The 22039-nt window shown below is 45.9% G+C and overlaps 1 protein-coding gene across 3 annotated transcripts in view; it reads left to right on the top strand.

The window, feature by feature from the left end:
- Positions 1-548: 548 nt before the first annotated feature.
- SHISA9 (shisa family member 9) overlaps positions 549-22039 on the top strand; it is a 348028-nt gene continuing 326537 nt past the window's right edge. For 2 of the 3 annotated variants that reach the window (XM_010339400.3, XM_074382211.1), the window contains exons 1-2: positions 549-1564; positions 15149-15276. In XM_010339400.3, coding sequence (XP_010337702.3) covers positions 879-1564; positions 15149-15276 — 814 coding nt within the window. In that variant the 5' untranslated portion in view covers positions 549-878. Of the gene's footprint in view, positions 1565-7300; positions 10507-15148; positions 15277-22039 lie in introns of those variants that run through there. The other variant, XM_039478212.2, reaches the window with a different exon arrangement.

Genomic DNA, 22039 nt, shown 5'->3' with positions numbered 1-22039 from the left:
TCAGCCTGGGTCCTTGCCTCGCCCCAGGGAGTTGAGCCACGCGGGTTGCGCGCAGGGCTGGAGGGCGCAGCCGGGAAGGGCGAGACGGCTCCGCACGCCTGGGAGGGGCGATCCTGATCAGACTGCACCCAGTCTGTCTTGGAGTGAAAGCCATCTAGTCCGTCCCCATCCTCTCGGAGTCATCTTTTCCCTCGTGGGCAGATTTCGGCCGCCGCTCCTGCACACGCACCCGTGAAAAAGCCACGAGTTGAGCCGCCTCTGCGCTCTGGACAGGTCTGCGCCGCGCCTCCCACCCAGAGAGGGCGCGGGAGGTCCCGCCGAGGTTCTCCACCTGCCGGGAAATCCGAGCGGCTCCTCCAGCCTCGGTGGCTGCCGAGCTCGCTCCTCCCCGCCCGCTCGCCTGGCTCAGCTCTGCACGCCCCCCAGCTAGCTCCCGCTCGAGTCACCTCTCTCCGCGCCCCCGCCCCTCTAGAGCTCGCTCCCGCCCCCCCCACCCGCGCCTCCTCTGCCCGCCCTCCTCCCCCTCCCCCTTCCCTCCTGTCCTCCCTTCATTCCACAAGTGTCGCTTCGCTCTCACCAGCGCACTTGGCGAGCTGGAGAGGTGAGAAGGATACTGCGAGCGGGCTCGGGGCGGCCAGTCCGGGGCCGCCCGCCAAGGATAGGCGCTGCCAGCCCGATTCTCCCCCGCTCTCCGCCCCCGCCTCCCCCGGTGGCCGGCCGGACCTGCACCTCGCGCTTGCCCCCGCTCATCCTCCCCCCGCTCGGCCGGGCGCGCTCCTCCCTGGCCGGCCCCTCGGCGCGCGGCGCGCTGGAGGCGAACGCGGGCTGAGCCGAGCGCAGTGGCCGCCGACCACCGAGCGCCCCGCGCCGCTCCCTGCATGTGCGGCCCGCGGCGGCTCGCAGCCCCCGGCAGCAGCCTCGGCAGCTTCGGCCGCGCCTCGAGAGGCGGCCGCAGCGGCTCCAGCGGCAGCCGAGTGGCCGAGCCCGGGCTGGGAGACACGATGCGCCGCGTCCTCCGGCTGCTCCTCGGCTGCTTCCTCACCGAGCTGTGCGCCCGCGTGTGCCGGGCGCAGGAGCGAGCGGGGCACGGGCAGCTGGCGCAACTGGGCGGCGTGTTGCTGCTGGCGGGGGGCAACCGCTCCGGGGCCGCCTCGGGAGAGGCCAGCGAGGGCGCCGAGGCATCGGACGCGCCTCCGACCCGGGCGCCCACACCGGACTTCTGCCGGGGTTACTTCGATGTCATGGGCCAGTGGGACCCGCCATTCAACTGCAGCTCGGGCGACTTCATCTTCTGCTGCGGGACTTGTGGCTTCCGGTTCTGCTGCACATTTAAGAAGCGGCGACTGAACCAAAGCACCTGCACCAACTACGACACGCCGCTCTGGCTCAACACCGGCAAGCCCCCCGCCCGCAAGGACGACCCCTTGCACGACCCCACCAAGGACAAGACCAACCTGATCGTCTACATCATCTGCGGGGTGGTGGCCGTCATGGTGCTCGTGGGCATCTTCACCAAGCTGGGGCTGGAGAAAGCGCACCGGCCCCAAAGGGAGCACATGTCCAGGTGGGCTGCCTCCCCTTCGCCCTCCCCTCCGGGCTTCGCTCTCCCGGCTCTCTCCTCCCTACCTTCCCCTAGGCAATGGCGCTCCCCCAGGTCCCCGCTCCCTGCATATCAGCCTCTCCGCTGGGGGATGTCGCCGGGAAGCCAACTTCAGCTTGGAGCGCAGAGAAGGGGCTCTGGGCTTAGCACAGGTGTGGGTATGAGCGTGTGCGTGAGTGTGTGTGTGTGAGTGTGTGTGTGTGTGTGTGTGTGTGTAGGACTCTGCCCCCCCTCGCCCTCTGGCCGCCTTCTCCGGCTGGTGATTGAGGCGGACTTGACACACACAGCCTGGGAACCCGTGGCCCCGAAGTCTTGGGTTTTGGGGAGGGGGTCCATGGCACCCCTTGGATTCCAGGTGCTAGCTTCTTGGTAAACAGGGGCAGGCGAGCCCGAAAGGGAAGGGGGGCGTGTGTGAGCCCGCGCGCGTGTGTGTGTGAAGGAGGGAGGATCAGAGTGAGTGCCGCCTGCAACTCGTACGACTCGCGAAAAGGCGGCGAGGGAGGTGGAGTGAGGGGAGGGCGAGAACAAAAGCCTTGCTTGGAGCGGCCGCCTGGCTTTTTCAGAGCTTCGCTGTCCTGAGATTTCGGACCTCAGCTGCCCCCGCCCCTTTACCCACCTCATCCCTTTCTCCGACCTCCGTCTCTCGAAGCCCTGGGCCGGGGCCATCGCTGCAGATAGCGCCCCTTGCCCTCGTTGGCTTGGACTGCGGGGGCCCGAGACCCCTCCTCGCGCGCTCTTACTTCCATGCACCCTGATTTCGTCAACTTTCGGGGCTTGCCTTTTTCATTATACAAGCCCCAACACTGGCTAGTCGCAGCAGATAGGAAAAAGCATTGGGGGATTAATAGAGCTATTTGCCTTTTTCTTCCTTTTTTAAAAAATGTCGAAATCGATTCGCGAACTCCGTAACTTTGGAGGCGGAGGACGCAGCCACGAGGAGCACGAAGCCCTAAGCCCCCGGCCGCGGGAGAGGCGGGGGGTTGGCATGAGGTCCAGGCGGGCGGGGTGGAAGGAGCGACTAGCTGCCTGCGAACAGCTGGAGGGCTGGGGCACCAGCTTTAACTGTCCCCTTTCCGTCCGAATCTGGGTAACGAAGTCGCTATGTTTTCCTCTACCCACCCCTTCTCCCGCGCCCCCTCCGCCGGGGGCCTGCGCGCGCGCGTGTGTGCACGCGCTCCGTCTGATGCCTAAAAAAATCTGAACAAAGAGACCAACCAAAAATAGGCAAAGGAACATCACCACCTCACTAGTAATTATTTTCTACTTATACGCAGAGTATCCGATGAGATTTTTTTCTTTATTTCCAGGGAGTATAGATTTGGGAGGAAGAGGTGAGGAAGTTATCGGTTTGGGTCAGCAGGCAGCTGTGGGTGGATGGTGGGATCTTGCCGCACGCAAGTGAGCTCCGAGGGGCTTCAAGAAACCCTGACCTACTAAAGGGGCAAAGCTCTGGCCCCGCCCACCTTCCGCAGCCACAGGATGTCCTGTCCCCAGCCCCACCGGCCAGGCCAGTCCCTGTTAATTCCGGGGGTCTGTGTTAAGATGTGGGCAGAAGTGGTCTTAGGACTGCGGCATCGGTGTCGCCTTGGTAGGGAAAGATTCACTTTGAGACAGGTAGGCTGCCTTGCAGATTCGGTTAACTACTGCTGAAATCGCCACCAAGCCCTGTCTTCGCGAATCTGCTCTTAAAGGAACCCTCCCTGTCGGTTGGCCTGACGGGAGGTGGGCAGGTGGGGAGAGGAGCTAACCTTTGGGCATCTATGGGAGAAAGTGATGCTAGATCAGCCGTCTTTGATCTCGGTGTTCCGGTGACAGCTTTCTGCCAGTTACCTAAGGGCGCAGCAGGGATCCAACTTCTCGGTCCTGCGGCCCCCCCCCAACCCCGTGCGGCGCTGCTGGGGGGAAAATGACCACAGCTGAGCGGGTTGCAGCTACTTTGTTCTGCAGGTATAGAGAGGGTCTTCCTGGAGCCAGAATCTAGAGGACCGAGTCTTGGGGTACCAGAGGCTCAACACAGGTTGTCCCAGTATACATTTTTGAGAATTCCAGAATAGAGTGGAAGTGCATACTCCTGAAAAGAGAGTTGATTTTTTACTGGCAGCTTCTCAGGTGTGATTTTTCAACTGCAACTGCTGTTTAGTATCACCTGGAATGCTTTATAAAAAAGTCCCATCACCAGGGGTCTCATCCTAGGTTACTTAAATCCAAGTCTCTAAGGCGGGACCTAGGCATCATTTTATTTTTATTTTTAGTAGAGATGGGGTTTCACCATGTTGGCCAGGCTGGTTTCAAATTCCTTACTTCAAGTGATTCTCCCACCTTGGCCTCCAAAAGTGCTAGGATTACAGGTGTGAACCATTGTGCCTGGTTGCCTCTGCAATTTGAAAAGCTCTCCAGGTGATGCTAATGTTCTCCCAATCACTGTTAAGGAAAAGGAACTAACACCTGCTGAGCGATGTAAGTGGAGGCAGGCACTGTGCGGGGTGTGTGTGTGTGTGTGTGTGTGTGTGTGTGTAAAACGCCCTCTCATTTATTTAGTTCTTAGACGAGACAGGTGCTATTTTAATATCCATACACATACAAGAAAATCATGGCTCAGGTAAGATGCTGTGCTCAAGGTCACACAATTAGGAAATTGTGCATTACCAGTCTCCCAGTTTTGATTCAGAGACAGATGTTTCAGATTGAATAAACATCAGGATCTGGAGCAGTGTCCCAAAATGCAGATTCTTGAGTTTGACCCACAGAGATTCTGAATCAATAGATTCTGAGTGGGTCCAAGAAATCTTCATTTAACAACTCCCCTCCCCTAATGGCTCTGAGATAAAGTGGTCCACACTTGGGAAAACACTAGTTTTGGATTTGGGAATATTTCATAGGGTTGGGGAGTGGATAAATTAATCTGGGAGAAAGGAGAGGAGCCACTGTGACTCTCTTATTTGCTTTTTTTTTTTTTTTTTTTTTTTTTTTTTGTGAGATAGGAGTGTTGCTCTGTCATACAGCCTGGAGTGCAGTGGCAGGATCTCAGCTCACTGCAGTGTCTGCCTTCCAGGTTCAAGCAATTCTCCTGCCTTAGCTTTCAAAGTAGCTGGGACTACAGGTGTGCACGTCCATGCTCGGCTAATTGTTTTGTATTTTTAGTATAGACAGTGTATCACCTGGCCTGGGGTTGGCCAGGCTGGTCTCGAACTCCTGATCTCATGCAGTCCACCCACCTCTGCCTCCCGAAGTGCTGGGATTACATGCATGAGCCACTGTGCTTGGGCTTACTTGCATTCTGTTGCTTGTTTCTGTAATGTCGGGGCTGCCCCAGGTACCTGCCAAATGTGTCCTGAGCTGCTTACGCAGTTAATCATCTGGAATCCCAGCTATGGCAATTGACTCAGTAGCCTTTGCTGGATGGTGCTAAGGGATGCTCCAGTGGGTGCCAGCATGCCAAGCTTGGCATCAGAGAGGCTGCTTCCAGGTGAAATTAAACTGCCAGCCACAGCCTCTTAATTTTTGTCTGGAGCTGCAAGGGACCCTGAATAGGGGCTTGTTTTTATCCGGACTGAAAGCATATTCTTTTGAAAGACAACCATGTTGTCACGCCCCCCATTATAAACTTTGTCCCTAGTGGCCAGTAAACTTGGGTTTTCCTGCGGAGGTCTCCAAGATACCAGTTTGCAGGTTCAGAGTCCTGGGCCTGTGGCCTGCTTCCTTGTGGGCTAATTAGGGCTGAGAAAAGCAGAAAGACAGCAATTCCAGGAAGCCATGCGGGGAGGCGTGCACGGGATATAGTAAGAACTGAACAAATGCCCATTCAGCAGCTGTAAGAGCAGCCACAGTCAACCACTATTGATTAGAATAAATGACTGTGAATTGTAACCAGCTATGGTTACCAAACTGTGTAGACATGTTCTGCTTGATCTGCAAGGTATTTCTATTTAGGTGTTTTTATTTTTAAGTTTTCCTCAATTTTGTGTTGTGAAAAATTGTAGACATCCACAAAAACCTTGAAAAATCATAAAATAATTTCAGTGTATCCTTTATTTAGATGAGGATTTCTCAACCTTGGCTATACTGACTGGAGAATCCTTTATTGTGCGGGGCTGCGGTGCGGTGTGTTTGCCAGCATCTCTGGTCTCTGCCCACTCGATGCTGGTAGCACGTACTCCACACCCCGGTTGTGATGGTAAAAAATGTCTCTGGACATGGCCAAATGTCATCTAAGGGCAAAACTGGCCCTAGTTGGGAACCACTAATCGAGACTGAACAATTATTAGTATTTTACCATAGTTGCTTTATTGGTCACACACTCTCTCCATATTTTTTGTTTCCCTTCTCCCTCTCTTCCCTCTTCCCTCCTGCCCTTTCTCTCTCCCTTCCTCCTGTCCCTCTGTCTAGCCTTCCTTCCTTCCCTACTCCTTTCCTCTCTCCTTACCTTTCCTTCCTTTCTTCCTCCCTTCCTTCTTCCCTTCCTTCCTCTCTTCCTCCATTTTCCCTCTTTCCCTCCCTCCCTCCCTCCTTTTTCCCTCCCTCCCTTCTCTCTTCCCATTCTTCCCTTCTCTTTCCTTCCTTCCCCTCTTCTCATCTTCTTCCCTTCCTCCTTGTCTTCCTTTCCTTTCCCCCTTCCTCCCTTTCTTCTTTCTTTCTCTGCTGAAACGTGAAAATAAGTTGCAGACATGACACTTAGTCCTTAATATCTCAGCGTGGGGCTTTCCTGAGAGCAAGGAAATTCTCCTACCCAGCACAATTTTATTATCACACCCAGGAAAAAGAACACAGATCCCATAGTATCATCAGACATCCAGTCATTAAAAAATTTCTCACTCGTACAAAAAATGTCTTTTACAGCTTGGTTTTGCACATCAGGACCCGGCTTATTGTATTTGGCTGTGAAATCTCTTTAGTCTCCATTATGCATGGTGTTTTAAAACCAAGTGAGACTCAGTTGCCAGCATTTAAAAACTGGGAGATTTTATGCAGGAATCCAGATTCCCGGTTTCTCATGAGAACTTACTGGGTCTGGTGACATTGGATCTGCATTTTCACACAGCAGCTATTGGTTGCCACTGAGTGGTGACTGCCCCCTTCAGGAAGCTCTTGGGTTCCTCTCAGTCACCACCTCCATCGGAGTCACTCTGTTACATTTACTGTAGCCCCTAGAGAGTCAGTCGAATTGGTCTCAACAGCCCAGGCTTCGGCCAGATGGCCTGAGATTCAATCCTAGCTCAGCCACTTATTAGCTGTGTGACCTTGGGAAGGTTGCTTCACCTTTCTTAGTCTCAGGCTCTTGTCTGCAGATGAAGGATTCACTGAGACAGGGTTTGGAAAACAGTGAACACAGGACATGTCACATGGTTACTGCTCAGCAACTATTACCCTTTTATCACCATTCTTATTGAAAAATTCTACGTCTTGTCTACTGAAGAGAATTATGTTGTCATTTGGATCTTGGTGACTGACTCTTGCTCTGTTATATTTATTTAGCTGAGTGACATTGACCAAGTCTCCTAACCTCTCTGGACTTGCATTTGAATCTGAGCGGGAGGGGCTGGCAGGTGCAGAATAGGAGGGAGTGTCTATGTATGACCACATGAAATACACTGCAAAGTGGTGACCAAAGTGGTGGTGAAGAATCCTTGTTGATTTTGCAATTTTGCCATAAGCTTATGTGTAAATTCTCATTTAATTTCACACCCTTCCCTCATGAGGTAGGCTCTATGACAATCTGCTGTTTACGGAGGCACAGATTTCTTTCCAAGAGGATGAACCTGCCGCTGGTGAGTGGAGTGTTGGACTTCAAACCTGGATGGTCTGAGTGCACGGATCCTTGACTGCTAGGCCACACTGCGTGTGAGTGCATACCTGCAGGAATTCCAGTCTCCTCAGATCACAAAGAAGTGTGTGATGCCCTGCAAACAACAGCACATGCATCGAGGCCAGTTCAAGAAGCCAGCGTAAGATGAAGACTAGGAACGTTTTCTGCATCTGCCCCCATAGGCCCAGACATCGTGGTGGGGACGTTGGTGAGAAATGCCCTTGGGGACAGAAGCACATGTTTGAAGCTCTCTACACTTGAAGCCAGTAGGGAACACATGCCATTATTTTGTCCACCTTCAAACAGAATTGGAAATCAAAGTGGCAGATTGCAGAGCAGGGTCCTGTGTGTTTTTAAAACATGCTTCAGAAGAACTGGCGTCCCTTGCAAAGGAGTAGCAACAAATAGTGACAAATGCACCTCCTTCTCTTGCCTTTTCCCTTCCAATATCTCTCCTGTCTTCCATCTTCCTATGCATTTGTGGTTATCCTAAGGCTTTGACCGGCTTCCCAGGCTGGAGAAGTCCATGTTTGCATGCATATTGTGTTGGCCACAGAAAAGTATTTGTTTTTCTTTGCAGGATATGTTGGCTTCTCTCTAGGTACTGAGTTCTTGCATTTTAAAAATCAACTTCATTGAGGTCTAACTGACCCAATAAAATTCACACATTTTAAGTGTATAGTCTGATGCGCTTGGACAAATGTCTACACTTGTGTATCCGTTACTCTAGAAAATCCACTCATGCCCGTTGCCCTTGGATGCTTGAAAAATAAATGATGCTTCTTGTGCAAGAGGAAATGCTCAGGAATTCTATTGAAGGGTTTAAAAGTCAACACATAGATTGGACATTGGGATACCTGGAGGCTCTTAAGCAAGATACTGGGACTCTGAGTTCTGTTTGGAAATATTGGGGTCATGTGTTTATCATTGTAATTGGAAAGAAAAGAGATACACATTTTCTTCTTGTTCCTCAGATAAACTAAGCTCATTCCCACCTTGGAGCTGTTGTTGGCCCTTGTGTGGCTGGTCTCTCCTCATCACCCGGGTCCCAGCTCCAATGTCGCCTTCTCTGAGAAGCCGTCCCTGACCAGGCTTAGTTGCTTCCCACTCTAGCCTGACACACTCCAGCCCATCACCCAGTCAGTATTATTTGCTTCATTTTACATTATGGTCTAAAATGAACTTACTAAATAACTATTTTACTGGTTTATGTTATTGGTCTCCTTCCATTATCCTTTCCTTCCTTTTTTTTTTTTTTTTTTTGAGACAGAGTCTTGCTCTATTGTCCAGGCTAGAGTACAATGGTGCAATCTTGGCTTACTGCAACCTCTGCCTCCCCAGTTCAAGTGATTCTTCTGCCTCAGCCTCCCAAGTAGCTGAGACTACCAGCACCTGCCACTATGCTAGGCTAATTTTTATATTTTTATTAGAGATGGAGTTTCACCATGTTGGCCAGGCTGGTCTTGAACTCTTGACCTCAAGTGATCCACAGCCTCCCAAACTACTGGGATTACAGGCACGAGCCACCATCCCTGGCCTTTTCTTTTTCTTTTTTTTTTTTTTAATTGCATTTTAGGTTTTGGGGTACATGTGAAGAACATGCAAGATTGTTGCATAGGTACACACATGGCAGCGTGATTTGCTGCTTTCCTCCCCTTCACCTATGTCTGGCATTTCTCCCCATGCTGTCTCTCCCCACCTCCCCACCCTGGCCTTTTCATTATCATTCACAATAAGGCCCGCAGGGACCACAATTGTCTCTTCTAATCTGTAGTTGGATTCTGAGTGCTTAGTTCAGTACTTGGCAAGTAGAAGTTCTACATTTGATGATATCCTGGTTTACCTGGCATAACAAAGTACCTCCAAATTCACTCACTCACTCATTCATTCATTCAATAAATAGGTATTCGCTGAACATCTAACTTATGCCCGCACTGTGCCGAGAGCTGCAAGAGAACCATGAGTAGCACAAAAGCAATCCTTGCCCTTGCAGAGCCAACAGTCAAATATCAGGAGACAGGTAACACAAAAGGAAATGTACAAGAAAGTTGAACCAGCACTAGCTTTCAGTACTCTCATGAAATTGCCAATATTCAGTCATTTTCTCCCTCAAATATGGCCACATAATTATGTTTCAACACAATTGTTGTTTCAAACAATCATGTTTGAATATAATTCTGAACTGAGTGGAGGACTATCAAGAAAAAGTGTAGCTGCTTCTTCAGGTGCCTGCTAGAGACAGGGTTCTCCAGAGAAACAACAAATATACAAAGAGATTTCTTAGAAGGAATTGGCAAGTCCGCAATCTCCAGAGCCTTTGTTCTTGTACAAGTCTAAAGGCTGACAGACAGGAGAATTCTCTTTTTTGGGGAAAGGTCAGCGTTTTGTTCTAGGCCTTCAGATGATTGGGTGAGGCCCACTTGCCTTAGAAGGGCAATCTGTTTTACTCAGTTTACTAATTTAACTGTTAATCTAATCTAAGAGCACCCTCCCAGAACACCTAGAATAACAGTTGATCAAATATCTGGGCACCCCATAGCCCAGTTAAGTTGACACATTACACTAACTATCACAGTACCCTCAGGGTCTTGTCACTCAGAGTGTGGCCTGTGAACCAGCAGCGTTTTTATCACCTGGGAGCTTGGGCAGAATCTTAGGCCCCACCTCCCACTCATTGAATCCAAATTTGCATTTTAACAAGATCCCCAGGTGATCTGGATGCATCTTAACATCTGAGAAGCACTCAAACTATGTGCCACAAACAAATGCCAAATTCATAGGCATTTGTGTGGCTTGGGACACATAGTTGGTTCTTTGTACTGTTTATTAAAAATTTTCATCACATCCCTGTCTATAAAATGTTTTTTGTATGCAACCCAATATATGCACATTTGTTTTCCTAAGTATATGCATGTGCATGGACCCATGAACAATGATTAGGAACATTATGAAGCATACATAAGGACAAATTTCAAACTAAGCTTGAAGGTGAAATATTTGAAAATCTGTTGCTAATTGTGGTGACTTCATACCATGCTTACTGTCTCACATATGTACACTGAAGGGTGAAGTTCATCATTAATAAAAATGTATTTTAATCATTCCTCCTGAGCATTTTCATTTTTTTCTTCTGACTTTATTTTGATCTCAATAAACCGTCATTGTTTTACCTTTGCGAGAAGCTTTTGAAGAGAAGAGGAGGGAGTCCAGATTATTGTTTTTTTGTGCTTGCGTGATCAGCGCTATCTTTAGGCTGTGGTTTTGTTAGGAATGGGGCATTTTTAAACCACACGTCTGCTTTGTGATGGTTAGCTGAGTAAAAAATTTTAGGTTGGCGTAGAAGTAATTGCGGTTTTTGCCATTACTTTCAATGGCAAAAACCGCAATTACTTTTGCCCCAAGCTAATAAATGATCTGTGCATCCCCTTTAGGGGCACATACAATTGTCATACAGGCAGCACATCCCAGCAACGGCACTGCTGGCGGTCACCTGCCTTGGTCCAAGGTTCCTGATTCCTGCCATCTTACATGGGCCTTCCAAGAGTGGGCACCAGCATCAATACAGGTAAAACCAAAGAGGTTCCGACATTTCCTTTCCCTGCATCAAATCATTTATGCAGTCCCTGGAGTGAGCGAGCCTTTGTCCAGGAAATGATGGTCCCTAAGACTCCTCATCTCTGCCGCATGCTCTAGGAAGGGCTGCCCTGGGGAAAAGTGTCCTTGGGCTTTTGGGCTGAAATTTACAAATGTTGGTACTCAGAAGCCCAGGGGATCTGCGGATGGCAGAACTGACTGAGTTCACAGTAGCCCACCTGATTACGTACTTTGTTATCCTTTTGAAAGCCTGAACATTTTGGAGTTTGTTGGTGGGGGGGCGGCAGAAGGGGGGACTCCTTAGAAAACCGGATAGTGACGGCTTCTTGCTTGAGAAAAATGCACAAACAGAATTTCCATCCGGTTTCAGAGGATTCAGTCATCTCCTGAAGCTCAGTATGAAGAGCTTGTTTAAAAGTGAAAAAGGCAAGTTAGCTTTGGAAGGCCTCTGTCTTTTGTCTCAAAACTTTCTTACCCTGAAGCCCCTTTGAGTTTCAGACCCTGCTTATTGCATGGAGGTCAGAATTTTGATTTCAAAGACGTTCAGGTCTGCATCTCCTCTTCATCCCCACACTGCTTAGTGAGTACACGTGGGCAGTGTCTCGTTCCATGAAACGGGTTATACTGATTGACACCTTGTCACCCTCTCCTCGTCGTCTGCCCTGTTCTAGTGTCATTGACCTTCATGTTTATTCTCCAAATAACTCAGCTCTTTTCCGCCTCAAGGCCTTTGCGATTTCTGTTCTCTCAGCCTGAAATGCTCTTCCCATCCTCTTCACGTGACCGGGTCCTCCCTGTTCAAGGCCCATCTCCAGCGTCACCCCCGCACACAGGCGTTTCCTGATTTATACTGCATCTCTCCCTTCGCTGTTTATTTGTAACTTAAAAGTATACATTTAGTGGTTTTTAGTATATTTAGAAAGTATACTTTAAGAAAGTAGTTTGCGATTCAATGCTTTTTTATACAAAGGTTGGTGGTGCAAGAGTAATTGTGATTTTTGCCCTTACTTTTTTTTTTTTTTGAGACTGAGTTTTGCTCTTGTTGCCTAGCCTGGGGTGCAGTGATGTGATCTCGGCTCACTGCAATCTCCACCTCCCAGGTTCAAGCAATTCTCCTGCCTCAGCCTCCTGAGTAGCTGGGACTACAGGTACCCACCCCAACGCCCAGCTAATTATTGTATTCTTAGTGGAGAGGGGGCTTCACCATATTGGTCAGGCTGGTCTCAAAATCCCAACCTCAGGTAATCCTCCTGCTTAATCCTCCCAAAGTGCTGGGATTACAGGTGTCAGCCACTGCATCCAGCTGGCGATTTGGCTATTGTGTCTAATGGCAAAGGTCACAGTTCCTTTTGCCCCAACCTAATACTTAACAGAGTTGTACAACTACCACCACTACTTACTCCCAGTCCACTATCTAATTTTAGTAAGGTTTTTATCACCCTAAAAAAATCCGTATCCATTAGCAGTCACCTTCCTCTCCCCTCCCCATGTCCTTTGGTAACCACAAATCTACTTTCTATCTTGATGGATTTGCCTATTCTGGATATTGGATATCAATGGACTCATACAATGTATGGATTTTTGTGTCTGGCCTCTTTCACTGGGAATAACGTTTTCAAGATTCATTCACGTTGTAGCAGGTACCAGTGCTTCATTCCTGTGTATGGCTGGAGAATATTCCTTTTGCCGTAATATATCACGTGTGTCCATTCATCAGCTGATGGCCATTCGGGTTGTTTTCACTTGTTGGCTGTTGTGGAAATTGCTGCCGTGCCCCCAGGCTCTCTGGATCACATTACTCTTATTTATTTGATTTGCAGCCCTTGTTTATTTACCTAACATGTTTATTTAAAAAAAATCTTCTCCCATAGAATATAAGCTTTGGGAAGGCAGTAACGTTGTTCATCTTGGGCACTGCTGTATCCTCAGGGCCTTATATAGTGCGTGGCACATAGTAGACGATAAGTATTTGTGGAAACAACGAAAGAATGAGAGCTGTTGTTCCTCTCTCACCCCGGTAGACTCAGTCTTTTCCTCTAATTCATGTGGGGCTCTTGCTGTGCTGGCTTCTCACAACACGGCTGTTCTGAGAAGTATGTGCACTAGTCTGCATAAAGTCCCTGTGTTACCTCTCTCTCACATCCCAGCTGTCTTCTCACCAGCTGTAGTTCCTACCCCATGACTCCATTGCCCAGTGATCAACCATTCCCCCATGCATGCTCAGGGCCTCCATGGCCTTAGCACAGTCTCACATTTGAATGTGTACCAGATTCTCGCAAACTGCTGGGTGAAGTCCAGCCGTGGAGTTTCTGACTCGGGAGGGCTGGATGGATCTGAACATTTGCATCCTAACAAGTTCCCAGGCGACACTGCCAGGACACTGACACCGTTGATAGGCGGACTGTTGTTTGAGAATCACTGCTGTAGTGTGGTAAATTTCAGCGGACAGGCCCCCAGCCTGTCTGTGTGGGTCTCCCGCAAGCAGTTCCTCCTCCTCTTCTGTCTCCCAGTGTGTGGGCTCAGAGGGCTCTGGCCAGCTAACAGCTTGGGGGTGTATCCCCAAACACAGCAATACTACTTGTAGGTTTGTGCCCTGGAGAACTCCCTGGTACAGAGGAGGCCTGTATGAAGATGTTTATTGGCCAGCTGTGGTGGCTCATGCTTGTAATCCCGACACTTTCGGAGGTGGAGGTGGGAGGATCACTTGAAGCCGGGAGTTTGAAACCAGCCTGGTCAACATAGTGACCCTGAGATCGTGTCTCTAAAAAAGAAAACAAATTAGCGGGGCATGGTGGCATGTACCTGTGGTCCTAGCTATGCAGGAGGCTGAGGTGGGAGGATCACTTGCACCCAGGGATTTGAGGCTGCAGTGAGCCATGATCACACCTCTGCTGCACTCCAGCCTGGGTGACAGAGCAAGACCCTATCTGAAGAAAAAATAGAAAAGATGTTTATTGAAGTGTTGTTTCTCAGGGTCGGGGAGTTGGTGACCATCTAGATTGCCCATAATTATGGAAATGACAAATAGGGCTGATAGTCTGCTGGTTTGCAATGAGACAGTTGGTTTTTTGTAGCTGCCATCCATTCTGGGTTTCTGATGGGTCAGTTCCTCCACCAAACTAACTGCTGCATTCTGGCAGGTAAGTGAAGTGTGGGGATTGCATATGATGGAGTACTGTGCAGCAGTTGCAAGGGATGGACACATTCAGCAATATGGCTAATGGTCACTTGTGAACAAAGGAAGAAAGGGAATGAGGTTTATGATAAAAACACTGTTTATGTAAAACACACATATACAACAATACCTACAAAATGTATGTATGTATCTTTCAATAATATTCATATAATATGTATCTTTCAATAACATTCATATAATCTGAATAAACACATGACGGAGAGTAAAGAGAAAAAATGTGTTGATAGGTCTGATCTTAGGCGCAATATCTGTCTGACAGTTCTCAGGTCTGTTCTACATATGAACGCTGAGATTTTTTTTTGTTGTTGTTGTTAAGTTTACATCTAATCATGAAGGTCACTGTCATAGGTTGAATTGTGTCTCCATCCCCCTACACAGTCCAAAATTACTGAGGCTCAAATGCCTGTGCCACAACTTACTGGCTCTGTGACCTTGAGCAGGTCGATTCTCCTCTCTGAGCCTTTGTTTACTCATCTGCAAGGAGCAATAATCCTCATAATGTGTTTTGTGCTGCTTTGTTTAGTTAAGACACGTAATGCGATTAGCATAGTGCCTGGCTTATGGCAAATAATAAATGTTATCTGGTGTTACTAATACGCAGCCATTGCTGTACACTAGATATCTAGTGTTAGATATCAAGAGAGAACCAAATCTGTGGAGTGCAGACACATTACACGTATTCATCATTTAATCCTCTTAAAAACTCGGTGGGGTAGATACTCCTGTTATTACATGGCTGTTGTGAGAAGTGCACTATCCTGCGTAAAGCCCCTGTGTAACCTCTAATTACAGTGATTGCCTTTACTTAGGTTTTTCTGTATCCCACCCCTAACTAGAATGGTAGCTCCATGGAGCAATCTGCCTTGCCTTTTGTTCACCAGCTCGGTACTCAGTGCGTCGAAGCTGCCAGTCACTGGGTTCTGAATGAACAGATTTAAATTCATTCTTCTTCCAGGGCGCTTGCAGATGTCATGAGGCCACAGGGCCACTGCAACACTGATCACATGGAGAGAGACCTGAACATTGTTGTCCACGTCCAGCATTACGAGAACATGGACACGAGAACCCCCATAAATAATCTTCGTAAGTACAGCTGCATGAACCATTTCCAATCCCATGTGGTGACCTGAGCAGTGGTCACATTGCCAGATTTCATGGAGTGTGTGTGAGTAAGTTAAGAGCTTCTCTGTGTGGGCAAGTTAGAAACTTTCATCTCTTTCGGATGAAGCTGAATTTGGCAACATCAGATGTCACTTGGTTGGTTTCTTTGTTAAATAGCAGTCCACTTTGGTTGGTTGGATCACATGATTGGTGGTTCTTTTAACTAGTAGACTGCTCAATTGGTTCATCTTGATCTGTTAACTAGATTAGTGGCCCTCTTGGTTGTTTCACTATGGCTGGGTACTTAGTTAAGCAATGGATTATTGGGTTGGTTCATTTTAGGTAGTTAATCTATTAGTCACTGGTCCATTCACTTATAGGTCTGCCTCCTGAGGTAGACCAGTTGTGACTTCTACGTTTCCTGCTGTTTTCAGTTATGAAATACTAGTTCAGAAGAATTATGTCTGTGATTTGTAAAGCTAGAGTTTCATAAAAACAATCCACAAAACACTCTGTGTGTAGGGGGTGCAAGGAGTGGGTACTGAATTTTGGTCCTGTTGATTTGAGGTTCCTATGTGTGATTAAGCAGCAGCAAATTCGTTTCCATTGTTCTGCAAGGGGAAAAAAACTGGGTTTGCTATTGTGTTTCAATAGGTATTTTTCACAGAGCATGATTGGGATCTTGGTATACTCCCAAGGCTTTTCTTCCCTTTCAAAGGTCTGTATATACAATATACATCACAGAGCTGATGCTCTGACTAATGAGACTGGATGAAAAAGAAGATTGTTTGGTTTTTGACAATAGCGTACTACTGCGGTTACCCCAGTAATTATGTTTTCAAGTAACCCCCACGTTAAAGTAATGTGGAAGGCTTGGTTTAAAATAAGCAAAGCCAGACAATTTAGAGGATACATTTAGTTGTGGCTGGAGATTCCTGAAAACAGAAACAATTCTAGTGCTGCACATTTTAACAGACTGGGTCGCCTTTGCTGAGGCTCCGCTAGAAGTTGCCTGGTTTTTTATATGCTGAATCATAGTTTTGGACTGTTTGGTTGCAAATTCTCATGCTCATTGGGTAGAGGAAGAAGCCTGTGGAGTTCGACTGAGGCGATGTGAATTCTCTGATTTTGCATAGTCATGATTCTTTATGGTCTGAAAATTGTTGCAGTGTAAAGTCAATGTTTGCATGGTTTGAAAAATGGGCCACCAAATAGAATGTCTTAGGTTTCAGTATATTAAATAATGTAACATTATTAGCGAACTGGATCATAACGTGGTAGAAGAAATAGCCACATTTTAGAGCAAAATACACTAGCAAATGGAAGTTTTATGACCAAATCCCATAGCCCCCAAAGATATGGTAAATGGCATCAATTCTGACATGGCAATTGCTGTGTCCATTTCTGGCTTTAATGGAAATGATCACATTTTCTTTCTGTTGGCTCTGGGAAATAAGCTGAACCTAGTCATATGCTGGGGTCCCAAACATCATATATGAATGAACATGATCACGGAGCAGAGAAATTGAAATGGTGTAGAGTCCCTGGCTATAAGAGGCAATTGCTAACAGGTTCCTCACTGGAAGTTCCGATCTCTAGAATGATTTTCAGTCAGCACTCAGATGAAATAACAAACTCATTGGAGTCACCCAACTTTCATACTTCTATCAGGCAGCAGGAAACCTTAATGAATGTTGCTTACATAAGGCATTTTCATTGAAAGTTGTACTGAAAATGGATTACTGTTCAGAGATGGATGTCCAGGCTCTAAATAATTCATAAGTCTCTTGCGCCAGGCTACTTTGGTTTATTTATGATTCTTGCATTTGGTCTGTATTTGTGACTAAGTAATCAGTGATCTTTTACATCAAGGGAGAAAGTGTCTTGTAATAGTCTATTGGGTAGCAGTAGACTAGAGAATTCCTGGGAAGCTACAAAAGAGAATTCCAAGAATCGTGCTACAAACACTGCATTCTTAAAATAATTGCTGCTGATGTTAATTTTATATAATTCTTCCAGGTTGATGCAATTCTTCTTTCCTAGCTGTCTTGGGAATATCTGAATAACAAAAATAAGAAGCATGTGACCTTTTCACCAGTTTATATTAATAAGCTTAACACGTTAATTCAGTAGCTGACAGTAATAATAGGTTTCCTTATCTTTTTATTGATTTGTAGAAGTTATTTAGATATTATAGACACAGAAAAACATTTATATGTTTGGATGAACAAATGATTTGAGGAGTTCATTGAGAGAATAGTACGAAATGACTGATATTAATCAGTTAAGGGTTTAAGAAGCCAAGCAGTCATCAGAGAACATTTTGATTGATAGCAAAGTAGAAAGGACGGGATCCGGTCTAATAAATGGAAAATTAGACCAGCCCTTGGTGCCTGAACCAGAATGCATCCATTTAATATAAAACCCTTTCCTGGACATTATGGAATCTACAATGATTTGCCATTACACATTTGGAAAGAATGATGCATCTATTTGTGACACACCAAGAAGGGCACATCATGCCATTTTCAGTTTGTTTTTCACTGAACATCCAACTTGTTAGGTTTGACTGAGGATTCACTAGTCCCAAGTTAAATGTCATTTTCATGTCTATTCAATCACCCACTCGACATTGCTTTAAGAAAATGCTAATCTCCATCTATTTATCTCTTCTTAATACTAACCGTGGGTCTCTTTCTATTCTTTCCCTTAAGCTTTAGTCAAATGGTGAGATAAAATCAATAGCCAGTGTAGAAATCTGGATATTTGGAGGAAGGGCTGTGGAGAGGTGAAGGCGAACGGGGAGGAAAGAGAAAATTTTTGTCAACTTTTCTACATTAATTATCTGGGGTTGATTTTTCCTGTAATATGTTGGACTTGCCTTTTTATCTAGAGTTGGGTTTTTCTTCAGCGGATGCTGTTCATGTTCTTTCCAGGCATTCAGTGATATTGCCTAAAAATATTTAGTCTGATAATCAAAAGGGCCTCAACCTCTTTGATTAACAGGATGTAGTTTCCCGTGAGATGGTGCTTTTCTGCAAATGTTCCTCAGATTCTATATAATTATCATTTGTTTTTGAAGGCACATTTTGTCCTTAAGTGCTATGAACATATTCTGCCTCCCCCACCCCGACTTCCCTGGCTGCCAGTGACACCCATCTCCCGCGTTGGGAGTGCAGGCTTCATGTAGGCTTCATTTGTTCTTTTTTTTTGAGACAGAGTCTCGCTCTGTTGCCCAGGCTGGAGTGCAGTGATGCGATCTCAGCTCATTGCAACCTCCGCCTCCCAGGTTCAAGTGATTCTCCTGCCTCAGCCTCCCAAGTAGCTGGGATTTTTTTTTTTAAGCTTTTACCCTATCACTTCACAACACTGAGAGAAATCCTGAAATAAATCAGTAACATTTGCACAGTTTTTAAGGCTGACAGTTTTATTTTTTTTTCTTCCAGTTTTGTCTATTGCTGTAGCCAATGTAATTAGGTCATACCCATGTGAAAAGTTCTTCGTACAAGGAAAATTTTGGATGTGTGTGAGTATTTTCAGGAAGATTTGTTTCTGCTAATGATGTCATTCGCACATGAAACTAATTCACTTATTATCATATACAATTATTTAGAATATTATTATTGTTTCCAAAATCACAACTCTAATTCAAAAGGAAATAAGTGTTTGTTTATTTTTGTATCATGGTTAGAGCAATTACACTTAAAAATGTTTTTAGCAGATAAACCACTGATTTTAAAGTGTAGTATTTTAATAATACAGATTAGATTTCAACCCGAGAAGGGATCATTCGAGTAGAAAGGGGAGAAAGGACTAAATTATAATAGTTTTCCAGAAATGGCAGCAGAAATCAAATGCTAGCCTACATACCTTGGCATTGCCCTCTAATTTCACTTTTATAAAATTTGTAATTCTTAGGTCCTGGGTATCTTCCAATATGCTTTTTACTATTATACCAACAGATGGAATTTTCAGACCCACAAGAAAATTATTGCTTCTACACTTCTAGAAATGTTAGCAACCATGGGAGAATGCCATTTTTCACAAAATGAAGATACTTATTCATGTTTTCTGGAAAATCTTGATGTTAACTCCTTTTCTTCTTTAATAAGCTGAACACCTTGCTTTTATTTTTATGTATTAACTTAAGAATTTTAGTAACTGTTTTTTTTTTTTTAATAAAAAAGAAAAAAAGAAGTAGCTGGGATTACAGGTGTGCACCACCACGCCTGGCTAATATTTGTATTTTTAGTAGAGATGGGGTTTCATCATGTTGGTCAGACTGGTCTTGGACTTCTGACCTCATGATCCACCCCTGTGCCTCCAGGAGTGCTGGGATTACAGGCATGAGCCCCTGTGCCCCGCCCCATCTGGACTTCTTAAGGATGGGAGACGTGAGTGAGGGGCTGTGGCCAAAGCCTGGATCAACATTTCTCAACTTGTTTGTGTTCACAGCGCATTTTTTGAAATACATTTTTTGTTTTGGAGTACATTTTAAAATTTACAGCAGAAAGGTTGCAAAAGATAGTACCCAGGAAAATGAATAAGACCTGCTGTTTGATAGCACAACAGGCAACTACAGTCAATAATAACTTAATTGTACATTTTAAAATAATTTAAAGAGTGTCATTGGATTGTTTGTAACTCAAAGGATAAATGCTTGAGGGAATGGACACCCCATTCTCCATGATGTGCTTATTTTACATTCCGTGCCTGTGTCAAAACATGTCATGTACCTCATAAATATATACATCTACTATGTATCAGCAAGCATAAAACAGCAGCAGCAACAACAGCAAAAGATAGAATGCAGGGTTCTGTATACTCCTCTCCTGCTTTCCCCGATATCAACATTTGACATCACCAAGCACGTTTGTCAAAACTAAGAAATCAACAGGAGTACATTCCTTTTAGCTTAACTGCAGACATTGTTCGGATTTTGCTAGTTTCTTCACTGATATTCCTTTTTTGTTCTAGGTCCCATCCAGGATACCACACTGTCTTTAGCAGAGCACACTTTGATTATAGACTTTTGGTTGGGCAGTATTGCATAATGATGTGGTAAAGACAGAAAACAACACTACACAAGTCAGGAGCAAAACAGATCCTTGACTGCCACAGTGCAAAACGTGTCACCTAGTGTCTATAAAGACAACTACATAAAATGACTCTCTTTGGGTCAGTGTTGAAATGGAACCAGTTGCTTGTCTGACTGTACTCCTTGTGTATATTCACGGGACAAAGATTTTCATGTCCCACCCACCCTTACCACCCCTCTTTGAATCTGGATTATGCTATAAAATAAATCATGATGTTACATAATTTATTTTACAGCATAACCTGAGCAAGTGAGAAGAAGTGATGAATTGATGTTTTACAACACAAAATCCATCAGAAAGAGCAGGCTCCTATTCCAGCCCATCACACTTTCACTCTTCTAAGATAATTCCCAAATGGATTTACAAGGAACCCCAAAGCTGACATATGGCTTAGTTTCTGATGACACTATATACCTCATATCTAGGACCATTTACGAGTCTGTATTTACTGAAGCACCTGGGAGGTCCTACACTTAACTTTTGAAAATATTACCAAATATTTAACATATTTGGGAGGTCGAGCATGGCTCAGACCTGTAGTCTCAGTGCTTTAGGAGGCAGAAGCAGGAGGATTATTTGAGATCAGGAGTTGGAGGCCAGTCTGGGAAATAAGGTGAGACCCTGTCTCTAAAAAAAGTAGAAAGAATTAAAAAAAGTAGCTGGACATGGTGGCTCACACCTGTAGTGCCAGCTACTTGGGAGGCTGAAGTGGGAGATTGAACCCAGGAGGTCAAGGCTGCAGTGAGCTGTGATCACACCACTGCATTCCAGCCTGAGTGACAGAGTCAGACTCTGTCTCTATGAAAAATCAAAATAAAAAATTTGGGGTGAGTTTCCTAGCCAGGGCAGGCAAAATGATAAGTATAGAAAGGCACATAGAACAGTAAAAAATATATAAGATAGCATAATATCAGCAGTGATTTATACAGATAACATTATAAAACTCTAAAACATGAATTCCTCCAAACCTTATTAGGTTGATACTATTGTTTCCACCATCATAAGGATGGGGGAAACTGAGGCTCAGAGTGGTTAGGTGGCTTGTCTAAAGTTTGTATAGCTGCTTAGTGGTGACACTGGGATTTAAACTGAGCCAGTCAGGGCCCCAAGGTCTGTGATTGTAACCATTACACTTTATTGCCTTTTCTTGTGGTGCAGGTGTTTGCAGTGTGGGTAGGTCTTCCCCTGGGAGTAGAAACTGTTGAAAGATAAGCTAAGTCCATGGAAAGGTTCATTGGCATTTTAGCAAAGAGAGCTGTTTGAAAATATACATCCAATTTACGGTCTTATTAATAACTAACATTTCTTGAGCATGGTACTACATGCTTGGAATGTATTAGCTCATTTAGTTCTCAGTCAACCCTCAAAGAGCCCAGGTCTGTTCTGCCCCAGGGGCTTCGCACCTGTTGTGCTTCATGCCTCCAGCACACTGCTCCAGGCCTCCGTGTGTCTGATCTTTCCTCTTTCATCTCATACTCCAATGGCCACCTCATTAGAGAGGACTTCACTGTCTATCACTGCCCCCCAGGTCACCCACTGCTTCGCTTTTCCCCATTATTTTCTCTCTTTTCCTTTTGAGATGGAGTCTCGCTCTGTTGCCCAAGCTGGAGTGCAGTGATGCAATGTCAGCTTACTGCAACCTCCGC

This window comes from Saimiri boliviensis, chromosome 12 (assembly GCF_048565385.1).
Source record: "Saimiri boliviensis isolate mSaiBol1 chromosome 12, mSaiBol1.pri, whole genome shotgun sequence".
NCBI lineage: Eukaryota > Metazoa > Chordata > Mammalia > Primates > Cebidae > Saimiri > Saimiri boliviensis.
This window is presented reverse-complemented; position numbering and strand designations above follow the sequence as displayed.